Source organism: Tetranychus urticae, chromosome 1, assembly GCF_039701765.1.
Source record: "Tetranychus urticae isolate SD_2017Ah chromosome 1, NJAU_TeUrti_SD_1.0, whole genome shotgun sequence".
Taxonomy (NCBI): Eukaryota; Metazoa; Arthropoda; class Arachnida; order Trombidiformes; family Tetranychidae; genus Tetranychus; species Tetranychus urticae.
In genome coordinates, this window is record NC_142958.1 from 13,182,829 (window position 1) to 13,195,245 (window position 12,417).

At 31.9% G+C, this 12,417-nt stretch overlaps 1 protein-coding gene across 5 annotated transcripts in view; it reads left to right on the forward strand.

Annotated features, from left to right (window-relative positions):
* LOC107361387 (protein turtle-like) overlaps positions 1-12,069 on the forward strand; it is a 163,946-nt gene extending 151,877 nt beyond the window's left edge. For 4 of the 5 annotated variants that reach the window (XM_089266835.1, XM_015928210.3, XM_015928208.3 and 1 more), the window contains 6 exons: positions 1,769-1,915; positions 2,187-2,220; positions 10,761-10,876; positions 10,958-11,103; positions 11,268-11,615; positions 11,702-12,069. In XM_089266835.1, coding sequence (XP_089122961.1) covers positions 1,769-1,915; positions 2,187-2,220; positions 10,761-10,876; positions 10,958-11,103; positions 11,268-11,615; positions 11,702-11,782 — 872 coding nt within the window. In that variant the 3' untranslated portion in view covers positions 11,783-12,069. The remainder of the gene's footprint in view (positions 1-1,768; positions 1,916-2,186; positions 2,221-10,760; positions 10,877-10,957; positions 11,104-11,267; positions 11,616-11,701) is intronic. The other variant, XR_016198219.1, reaches the window with a different exon arrangement.
* Positions 12,070-12,417: the final 348 nt, after the last annotated feature.

Genomic DNA, 12,417 nt, shown 5'->3' on the forward strand with positions numbered 1-12,417 from the left:
CGTTTCAGGATTAAGTTAATTTTGAAGTCAACAAAGAAACTCACTTTTCTTTAATTCAGTTGATCTCTTTCTTTATTATTTGTTCCAAGATGAAGTGTAATGAGTGAGTGTAAAATATTTTTTGACAGGTGATTACTCCGATTAGCACCGATCAACTCTTTTCTGTCTTCTGTTCTAATCCCCATCTCTCTATCTCTATCTCTTTCCTAAAATGACTTAAAATTGATATTCTCAAAAAAATTTGATCGAGTTGTGACTTAAACAGTAAAAATAAATGTCGCTGGAGTCCCTTTTGAATCAATAACTCTTCTATGATTAACCTCGTAATAGTTGTGAAGTTATTTGCGTTTGAAATCTTATGAGATCAATTACCTTGGATTGCTAAACCAATACAACAAATATCAATAGAAGATTATTTTTTTCGAAAAGGTCATAATATGTCCGATGATGTTTATATCCTGAAACACTCTTCAGGCACATATCGATTGACTGCGTCTAAAGCATGCAAATATTATATCATTCGAATCATTAAAATAGTCTATATTTGAATAAGATCGTAAAGTTGATGATTTTGTAGCATGTGATTGAAATGGATTGACGTTTAGGACGTGCAGCATCTGCCGGTTAATAGATCAATGGATTCTATTTGTATTGAATTCTAAAATCAATTCACTCACCATTTGAACTATTCTCGTCATTAAATATTTACTCGAATCTTTATTTACTAATTGTCGTCCATTAAAGTCATTGTCTCAATAATAATGCAAAATAAGGCAAATAATGTCTTTAAACTTTTGGTAAAACCATTTATATTTGAAATTAAAGCAAACGAAATCTCGTTTGGACCAATTGAATTACCCTAAGTTTCATCGAGACATTCATTTGCTTCATTAGCAGAATCATTATGGTAATCATGAAAATAGGCATTAAATGATTTCCAATTGATGTTGAACCACCTCATGTTTCTATTTGGTCCAGACTTTTCTCTATTCGCTACTTGAGATCACCTTTTTACCTTTTTTATTGGCCATCTTTTTACCACTTGATCATCCTCTTGGCTCTCATCTTTGACCATTTTTCATTTGCTTTTTCCACTTTTAATGTTGACGAATGGCCAAGCAAATCGCGAAAAGTTTACCAAACCTTTCAATATCTCATTATTACCATTTGACTGTAAACCAACTCCCTGATGGTTTCAGTCAATCAACTCTTATTGGTTTCATTACAGTTTAATGCAATTCTCATCTTATCAGATTTACTCAGCAAAAAAAATGGTAAAAGCAAAAGTCCAAAATGACCTTAAATTCACCTTTTCCTTTCAACTTGAGTAAATGTTGATTTCATGAAAAAAATTGCAAAATTAAAGTTTCGACATTAGAAGTAAACTTGGAATCCAATTTTACTCAATATTAAATGTAATTTGTTTAATGAACGAAAATCAAAGTTGATATTGTTCAGTCTAATTGCTATCAATAGTCGAGGTAATTTGGATTGTCAATGAAGCAAAGGATAAGTTGAAAGCAAAGGTGCAAAATGAAATTGATTGACTTTATTATTACAATCAATTTCATTTTCTGTTGATAATAAATGTTCATCTTGAATCTTGAAGCTCAATCTTCTTTTCATTTTCTTTATCCAATTCTCACTCTTTCACCACCAATTTATCATCATCATAATTCCCTTTTATCTCAATCCAATTTCCAATTTTCTCATCAACAACATTTCATCCCTTTTTCTTCATTCCTTTCTTTTTCCTTCTTTTCTTCAGGAGCAATTCCACAATTTGGTTTCAATCCAATGCTGGGAATACTGATTGGTACAGTTGGTGCACTCGTTTTGATTGCAATTATCATTGTTATCGTTATCCGAGTGAAAGCAGATTATTATGAAGATGACAGAGATGATGCAGCCAAAGGTAAGCTTCAACAATTGAACCTCCAAGCGAAAAGCAAGAAAAGCAAGAAACTAAAAGAAACGCAAACTTCATTTAAACATTGCTAAATGAGATCAACTTGAAAGTGAAAAATAAAGAAAAGACTTTTTTTCCTTTCAAAGACAAAAGCATTTTGGAAAATTTGAAGAAAAGTTTTTCCTTTTTTTGCATTTCGATATCATGAAATCTCATTGAGGTTGAAGGAAAAATCATTCAATGGAATAACTTTTAATCTTTTCTTATTTCACATCAGAAATGGATTCACAGCAGCGAATGAATACCCCCAAGTAAGTCCAGAACTTTTTTTTCTTCTTTTATTCTTTTCTTTATTTGCAAAACTTTGTGGTTTTTGTGTGTGCTTTCCTCTCCAATTTGACCATTCAATTTTAAATAAGCAAATGTTGACCTCAGGTTGACAGGGAAATACGAAACTGAAAATCTCTCGACTCTCGACTTCCAGTTGAGCCAAATTTCATTTCTTTTCACTTTCCTTGTTCTTTCCAATTCTTTATCCAAATTCATTTTAAACCTCCCATTGTGAAGATGCTTTTTACTTTCATCATTTTCACTCATATTTAATATCTTTCTTTGCCTTTCACCATTCCATTTAGAATTGACTTTCTTTTTCCTTTTTCAAAGTTCCTTTTCACCCAAATCATCATCATCATCCCTAACCATATTAATCAACCTTCTGATGCGGTTTATATCAATATCCATCATTTGATTAACCGTCTATTTGAAAGTGAAAAGGAAAAGAGAAAAATATCAAACTTTATTGCATCTTCATCATTCACTATCAGCAATCATTTTCACCATCAAAAAGATTTCAATTAATCCAAACCATTTTTTTTTTTGCTTCTCTTCTTGTTGTTTGAGACAGTCTTTTCCCGCCTCGTTTCATGTTCATTTCAACCTTTTCTTTGTCACAATGTTGACCGTTCAATCTGGATTCACTTTTCTACTCTGTCCTTGTCATTAAGATCATTTCAAACATCATCATCATGATCACCCAAATTTCATGTTTCCTTTTCTTTTCTTCTTTTTTCATAATTCTTTTGGATAAAAGATGGTTGAGAAAAACGTTTATAACTCTTTATCATTCCCAATGAGAAGCGAAATGAAGACAACAGAAAAAATTACTGATAATCATTATAATGATCATGATCATGATCATCAACAACAACAGTAATAACAACATGATATATCAGTCAAAAGAGCAAAAATATAATCAAAGATGGAAAAGTTAAATGGTTCACTGATTAATATCATTTTCAACCTTCTTTCATCTTTTCTTGTTTTCACCAAATGCTTTTCATTGTTTAGTTAAATCTGAAAGCGAAAAAAAGTGAACTTCAAAAGAAGAATCATTTTATTTGTTTTGTTAACGCTTTTTAAAGCAACAGTAAAAAAGACGTTCGAGTCATTCATAGACTTCGAATCAATGAAACTAGCTTTTGTGATTTCCTTCAAAAATTGATTTACTCTTTGCATGATCAACTCTTTGGCTTCACTGAAGTCAACCATTGAATGGAAACCAGAAAATGGCAAGAGAAGCCAAATGGCCGAACATGTAAAAATATCGAATATTGCTTAACGAATGATTTCTGAAACTTTTCATGTTCGACTCTTCGATTCGATGAATAAAGAATAAGTTCCATTTTTTCTTCTTTTCTTTTCAAGTTCAGGGACAAAAGTGTTTTTTTGGTGAAAAAAGTTCACGATAAGTGAGCTGTTATTCCTGAGTGAACAATGAATCAACTTGGGTTTGATTGTTTGTAAAAAGATTAAAGTAAACAAAAAAGTCGGAGCTTTGGCAGAATCTTAAGTTGTCCATCACAGATTAAACAGGAAAATGATGAGAGAATTGAAGGTGAAATTGGAATTTTTTTCTTATTTCTCTCCTTCCTTGAAGACCACAGGAAAAGAGCGATGAAGATGATGAAGATTAAGACAAACAGATGACCAGAATGGACATGTAAGGGAAAGAAAAAGTAATGACCTGTAGAAGGTATTTAGTGTATATAAAGATGACAAGAAAGAGAAGCTTTTAGTGTTTGTTTGAAGAGGAAGAGAGAGAGAGAGAAGAAAAAAAATAAGAGATAAAATTGGAAATAACAGGGAATGGATAAGGAATTGGAAGGAGATTGAAAGAAGAGTTGAAAGTAAACTGACATGGAATCTTGCATTGATCATCATCATCATGATCGTCAACTGCAAAATCAGTGAATGCTACAACATTCTGAATTAATGCTCAATCTACTGACATTTTTTTGCTTCTCTCGTCGTTACACAAACGTTTGGTTAGTTTATTTCATTTAACATCAATTAATAGCCATTTAAGACAAACTCTTTTTTTTCCTTCTCTTCTCTTCTTTACTCCTTTCAATCCATTACATTTCATGGTAATTTGAGTTCCAATTCAATTCACCTTTCCCTTCCTGGTCACTCTTTTAATTACAGATTGTTGTTCATTTAATTTGTTAACCTTTTCTGTTTCATTTCGCTCAACTTTAACAGTTTACTTCATTTAGACTTTATTTTTATCTTTTTTCACCAAAATTGCTTTTTCTTTAAAAGTCAACTTTAACCATTTTTCAGGTTATCTTTTCATTTGCGTTTCTGTTCAGTTTGAGTTCAGTTTGGTTTGAAGATTTAACTGTTTAGCTTTTTTGCTGTTGAAGGGAAATTGTTTCACTTGAGGTTGATTTTGATGGGTTAATTTATGCCCTTGAAAACTGAGAATGTTGAGAAATGATCTTTCAATGTTTCAACTTTTATTGAGTTATCAATCATCACTTTGATTCTGTTTTTATTCAGCTTTTGATTTACAGTGCAATATTGTCACCGAGCCGGGTTCCATGTGTAGTATGCTGCTGATGAGAATGGGTCTGACGACCGTTTAAGATGTTTAATAAAAAAAGGGAACAGTTTTCAAAGACGAAACTTAATTGACATTCTTTATTAGCTTCCATAGTTATATGAAAATACTGTAAAGTATACAAAATAAAGATATCAAAAACTTTTACTTAACACCAAGCAAAAACAAATACTTCAAGACGAATTTACCACAAATCAAAATACTCAAATACTAAAACTTGAGGATCCAAAACTTAACTTCTGGATTCAAATCTAAACTTTGTGATCCAAAACTAAAGTTAAGGATAAATGATCAATTTTCATGTCTTCTTTATATAGTCCCGTTTGGGAGACCAAAGTACGTGACCTTAAATCACCAGATGGTCGTTTGACCTTTTTCCCTGCTTAATAGTTATGCTTTAGCAATTTATTATCTGGGAAAGTAGGGTCTGACGGACCCTTAAACCTAGTTTTAGGCTTTAGTCAGTATGCAAATGTCTTATTTAGTAGTTAATTCTCAATAATTTACGAGTTAGGGTAGCATTTCTCCGAAACATTTAAGGTTCTCTGGTAATTCTTAAATCATAAAATAAGTCTTATTTATTCTCATGCAAATCTCTATTCTTCGAAAATGAGTTTCTCAAGACCTTAACTTTGCTTAAAATCCATCATAGTTTATTTCTTTATTTTATTTATTCCAAGAAATCCAAGGTCTGACATGCATTTTATTTCCAATTCTCAAATATGACATTAAATTAAGCAATCCAAATCCAGGGTCTGACATTCATCCCCTCTACGAAAAGTCCAAAGTCCCTTTTGGACGTCTTCAAAAACGTTTATTCAAAATTGTTAATTCCAAATTATCATTCTTTTGAGCAAAAAGCAATATCGATTGCCTCAGACCAGTTTTTTTCAAAATCATAAATCACAACTTAACTCTAATACTTGTGTTCATTCATTTCACTTTAAACACTAATGCTTAATTCTTATGTCATTTTTCCGTAATTAACTTGCAAGGTTTAAATTTTAACACATTACACAATACGAATTGTCTAAACTCCAATTCCTTTTATACTTTTAGTAGATACCAATTTAGTTCTTTCTTTAAATGTCTCTTAACTATAACGATGAGCAGTAAAACTACGCATATTCCTGTATGCCTTTTAAATCTCCGACTCAATTAAACGTCATGATGAAAAGCAAAATGAACTGCAACATGTTTACATTATTGGACGGTAGGTCCACACTGAAATTATCAGAGCTGTCAATTCATAAAGTGGAAGTCTGACGCTTAAATCATTTCAAAAAGGAAGTGAATAATAGCTTTGATATACTGGCTTACATAATTTTATCATTCTGATTAATAATTGAAAAGGTGAATAATGATGGTGGATAGCTTGCAATCTTATTTTACACACATTTTTTTTTAGCAACTCACATATGAACAATCTAATTCAATTTAAAAAAATTTTTTAGCGGTCTGATGGATCCCAGTCATCGATCTTGATCCCGATACTAAACCTTGATCCGATGTTCGATGTTTTTATAAATTCAATAATCGAACCACAAATTTTCCTTTTTTTCATCAAATTTAAATCAATTACTTGTTAGCTTTTAATTATTCCAATTTCAACAAATTATCAATATAATGCGCTTCAACTTATGTATAACATCGAACTATCATACTTAGTAGAGAAATTTACGAATTCATGACGTTTAAACCGTGTCAGACCTTAAATTTTAATTAAATTGTTTAATGTTATAGTATGCAATGTTAATGATTTTGCTTGCATTTCATTTATCAAGGCTTTTGTTTCAATTTAAATCATGGTCAGACCAATTTCTGATAATAAATACGAATATCAAATCTTGATCTCGAGATAATTCCTGAGCTTACAAAATCAGTATTTTCTGTGCTAAACAGTACTTAATTATTTTTATTAAATTATTTTTTGCTTTTTGTTTCTTTTTTTTAGCTTTTTAATTTAGTGAATAAATGAGAGTAAATATAATTTGGTTTTAATTTAATATTTTAAAATCTGATTTGAATAAGCTAAGCAAAGACGTGGGGAGGAGAAAAGGAAAGAATTGTTTCGATAAACATGGTCATCATAAACAAAAGTAATAAAACAAGTACATTAAGGTTCATACCACAAGGTCGCGTTACATCGACCTTACTGAGGTTAACACACATTTGCTCATTATCAATTGGTTTAGGAACAAGTACAATAGTACTATCCCATGGAACAGAAGAGGGTCTGACAATCACTTCTTCTATCGGTCTGTTTACTTCTTTTCTCTCAGCCTCTGACCTTAGATTTGGATTACTTTTTAAGGGTGGATGATCAACCGTATCAATTGTGTGAGGGAACAAAGAGCATTGCCCCAGGTTTTCTTTCTTAAAAGCTAAAGCTGTAAGAAACTCACTCAAAAGTTGTTCGACCTGATTTTGTTGAGAGAAAACAAGATGGTCTAGTTTTAAAACATCTAATTTTTCTTTCTTATTTATCTCTTTTGTGACTGAAATCTTATTTCTCGACTCGTCAGACCGATTGTCTATTTCACCTACAGAAACAAAATTATTTTGAGCAGAAGATTTATCAATGGAAATTTGATGCGATGAAAATTGATCATAAGGCGTAATAATATTGGATCTAGTTTCAATAGTCAGACCTAAACATCTGGGATTGCTTGGTGTTTTAACAAAATTTAAATCCAATGGTATAAAACCATCAGTTGTTTCAAATTGATATCCCAAATTTAAAGAATATTTGATACAATCAGAGTTGTTAATATAATTAAAATGATTAAACTCATCCAAGTCCTCCGTTGATTCAGTCTGAGCTTGTACTTTCATTGTGCGCAGGTTCAAAATTACTCCGGCAGCTTTGTTAAAGTTGTTTCCTAACAGCAAGGTGTACGTGAAGTCATCCGCGACCACCAATAAATTTGTCCAAACAGCAGTAGGAATACCAGTAACTTGAATAAGGCACCTGATTCTTCCCAAAATAGAAATATGATGACCACTTGCTGAAGTTACATTTGGTCCTTCATAATGCCGTACATTATTTGGTTTAGGAACAGAAGAATTTCTGATGATTGAAACAGCTGATCCTGAATCAATAATACATTTGAGTTGTTTTTCATCTACCCAAGCAGTAGTGAATACGTAATTTGCATTTTCTTCTGAGGTTTCACTTAATATAGAAACTCTATTAACTGTTTGGTCTGTCGTAGTTGGCGGTGCGGCAAGGGCTTTTGGTGGGGAAGCACGAGAATCATTAGATAGGTTAGGATTAGGACCTCGAGTGAAAGTATTTCCAGTTCGAGTCGAATGAGTGTCAGTGCTCACATTTCTTGAATAATTTGATGGATGATATTGAACCCAATCTTCTTGAGTAGAGTTGCAATGTTGATCAGGTGGAATAAGATTATGGAACTCATTATGGTTAGGATAATTATGATTATAAAGATGGTTTTGATAACCGGTCTGATGGTTACTCTGATAACCGGTCTGATGGTTATTTTGGTAACCAGTCTGACGGCTATTTTGATAGTTATCTGCGTTATTATATGCTGGTTGGTTATATTTGAATAATAATAATCTACAATTGGACTTATAATGTCCAGGTTTATTACAATAATCACAGACAGGCTGATTATCAGTAGTCCTTTCAGGACGAGATTGAATGGCATTAGTATACCTGGGTCTGTGCATTTGAACTTTTGATACATTAGTGGATAAAAGTTCCTTTACCAAATTTTTTAATTCCGAAATTTCATCAGACTGGGATGTAGTAATTATCCCTTTCTCAAGGTTTTTGGCAAAATCTCTAAATTTGTCAACTGTTTTAATCTCAGCTGCATAAAGCGCAGACTGCATTTCAGGTCTGACGCCTCGAAAAAGATGCCTGAGAATTTCAGCTTCCTCCATAGAGGGGTTTATCTTTAAACATAATTCCTTAACATCAATAATGAATCGAGTTACTGGTTCACCAGTACCCTGTTTTCTATTATTTAATTGTTCATGAAGGAAGTCTTTATACGAAGAGGGTAGAAATGTTTCCTTAAATGATTCAAGAAATGTAGACCAAGTAAGTTTAGGGTCACCAATTTTTGGTTCAATTTCTTGTTTGAACCAGGATAAGGCAGAATCTTCAAGGTAAAGACAAATTCTTTGTAGTTTATCCTCGTCAGACCATGAATAAAATTTACTTAAACTCTCATATTTATCAATGAACTTCAAAACTTGAGAAGAAATACTTCCATCGAAATAATCTAATTTTGGTCCTATGGGTAGGGAAACTACTTGTTTTATTGTCTTTACCTCGTTTTCGGTCATTGTCAATGTATAATAATAAAGACAACTCAAGTGATTTTCAAAGGAATAAAATAAGGGCTCAATATAGTAGGGAAGAAAAAGAAAGGAAATGGATTTTAATACGTCAGACCTTACTTTTGTTAAAGAAGAATGGATAATATTAAGGACAAGTGGAGGATAGTTGATGAAAAGTTCCGCCAGGCCCAAGATATTTCCAAATTAGTCAATAATTAAGTTGATAAGTTGATGAAGGTGGGTTGAAAGTCCCGTCAGACCAAGAATATTTGCCAAATATTAGGTGTATGGAACAAGTTTGATGATAAAATAAGTTGATCCAATAAGAATGTGTAGCCAAATGCCCGTCAGACCGAAGATAAAGTCATTGATGATTAAGATACAGTACACGAAATTGTTATTGTTGAGGGATAATAGTTGAAAAGTAGTGAAATGATAGCTTATAATAAACACAAAAGTTCGATGAAAATTTATAATGATGATAGTTGATCAATTGTTCAATTGAATAACAATGATGATAAAGTTATTGTCAATTATTCAGCACTTTCAGTAAACTCTCGGTGGAACCTCCATTTTGTCACCGAGCCGGGTTCCATGTGTAGTATGCTGCTGATGAGAATGGGTCTGACGACCGTTTAAGATGTTTAATAAAAAAAGGGAACAGTTTTCAAAGACGAAACTTAATTGACATTCTTTATTAGCTTCCATAGTTATATGAAAATACTGTAAAGTATACAAAATAAAGATATCAAAAACTTTTACTTAACACCAAGCAAAAACAAATACTTCAAGACGAATTTACCACAAATCAAAATACTCAAATACTAAAACTTGAGGATCCAAAACTTAACTTCTGGATTCAAATCTAAACTTTGTGATCCAAAACTAAAGTTAAGGATAAATGATCAATTTTCATGTCTTCTTTATATAGTCCCGTTTGGGAGACCAAAGTACGTGACCTTAAATCACCAGATGGTCGTTTGACCTTTTTCCCTGCTTAATAGTTATGCTTTAGCAATTTATTATCTGGGAAAGTAGGGTCTGACGGACCCTTAAACCTAGTTTTAGGCTTTAGTCAGTATGCAAATGTCTTATTTAGTAGTTAATTCTCAATAATTTACGAGTTAGGGTAGCATTTCTCCGAAACATTTAAGGTTCTCTGGTAATTCTTAAATCATAAAATAAGTCTTATTTATTCTCATGCAAATCTCTATTCTTCGAAAATGAGTTTCTCAAGACCTTAACTTTGCTTAAAATCCATCATAGTTTATTTCTTTATTTTATTTATTCCAAGAAATCCAAGGTCTGACATGCATTTTATTTCCAATTCTCAAATATGACATTAAATTAAGCAATCCAAATCCAGGGTCTGACAATATTTATGTGTACAACTCCATCTATGTTTATTTTTGGAAACAATTTTTTCTTTGACTCTTTTTAGGAGGCTAAATTTATATGCGGTCCCTTTTCTGCTCGTTTAATTGTTATGATTTAACTGTTGAAGTGTAATTGTTAACGGTTTCGAAGCGGGTTTAATTTTCCATTTATTTTTCATGTTTTTTCACTTTCCATTAACATTCAATATTGTTAGTTTTCTCTAATTTTTATTGTATTTTGTTGTGCATCTGCTTACAGGACAAAACCTTTTCTTTGTGATAGCTTGGCTTCTGGAGTTATTGGAGCTTCCGATGTAATTGAAGACAATTATATCAAACAAAGTGATACACTTAAATCGAAAGATGACATTTCAGGTGAGTAATTTTGGCATTTTTTGATTTGTGCTATCAAATGTTAGATTCCTTAATTCTTAATTCTTTCATCTTTTGCTACAGGCTTCGATTTTGGATGCAGTGGTTATGACAGAGTAACGATTTGTTTGAATCAAGATCACAGAGGTCCAACTGAGTGTTCAGGAATATGTAATTCAAATTGTTCCTCAACTCGATATCATTGCTATCATCCTTCAATGGATTACAATGTAAGTACAATTGCAGTCACAATTTTCAATTGTTGAAAATGACCAGATTTATTCTTAAGTTGATAATTGTTATAAGTTTGTTAGCTTGCTTTTAGCTCTAGATATCAATCAACATGTTTTATAAAAAATTAATTTTCAATCTTTTTTTCACGTTTCTTTACCAGGGTCAATCTCAGGAGATAACTTATTCAGATCTTCAGATGTCTACCAGTGTTAACGATTCCCAAGGAAATCGTATGTTGATTCAAAGTATTCAGGAAAGTGGAGCTCCTCCTATTGAGTATACAACTCTTGATTTTCAGGAGATGAGTAAACAGAGTTCAGGCGTTAACAGTTTCGAGATGGTTAATGGACTTGGACCTGGAGTTATGGTTGGCTTATTTGGTGATTCAAAGTTGCCAAAGCGTGGTTTAAGTGTAGCTGATGGCTCATCAGATGTTGAAATGACCATTGAAGCCGCAACTATTACCAATCCAAATACAATTATGTCTTCACCTTACAAGGAAATTGATGTAAGCCCTGTCAATTTTGGCTAAACATGCGAAATCTATGTCAGAAATCCAAAATTTCATTAATTTCTTTTTTCTCCATTCACTAGTCGAATCAACTATTGAGAAAACAACCGTTAGTCTCGATGACAGGCACGGATGAAGACAAGTCTGGACCAGTTTACGTTTAATACAACAATTTATACCTTTTCTATATGTTGATCAAATCATGAAATGATGAACAAACATTTGACTGTGATATTTTTACTTCCAAATATATGGGAAAAGACATTTATCTGTGATTTATTTAAAGAGCAAAAAAGCATTGTAAACATTTCAAAAAGCAGTTTGTACTCCTTGTGCATTGCTTGTAAATTTTTGATTCTTTACATTATATTCTGATTACTTCATTATCCATGTAAACCAACTGAATAAATAAAATTTTATCTAAAAAAATAAAGATTTTCAAAACGAAAAACTGATTGTCTTCATCTGAAAGTCAAATTTCGTCCAAAGAGCTTTAGTAATCTTACAAGCATTGTATTAGTATCTTCACAGGTACGAGGGAATAATGTATGAAAGTATGTTTGCGGTCATCTTTATGTAAGTTAACCAGGTTTCGAGAAGATAACTCTCCCCATCACGAAGCAAATAATTATCGGAGTGTCCATGCCTAATTCAAGTCGAAAAATTCTTGTTTTTTCTTATTTATGATTTTTTATCAAAAGACCATTAAACTTAAATTATTGTTTGACACAAAACTGTTGACATCTAAGAGCTCACTTTTTTCTAGTAGATTTTTAGTTATTTTAATGAGAATTGAAAA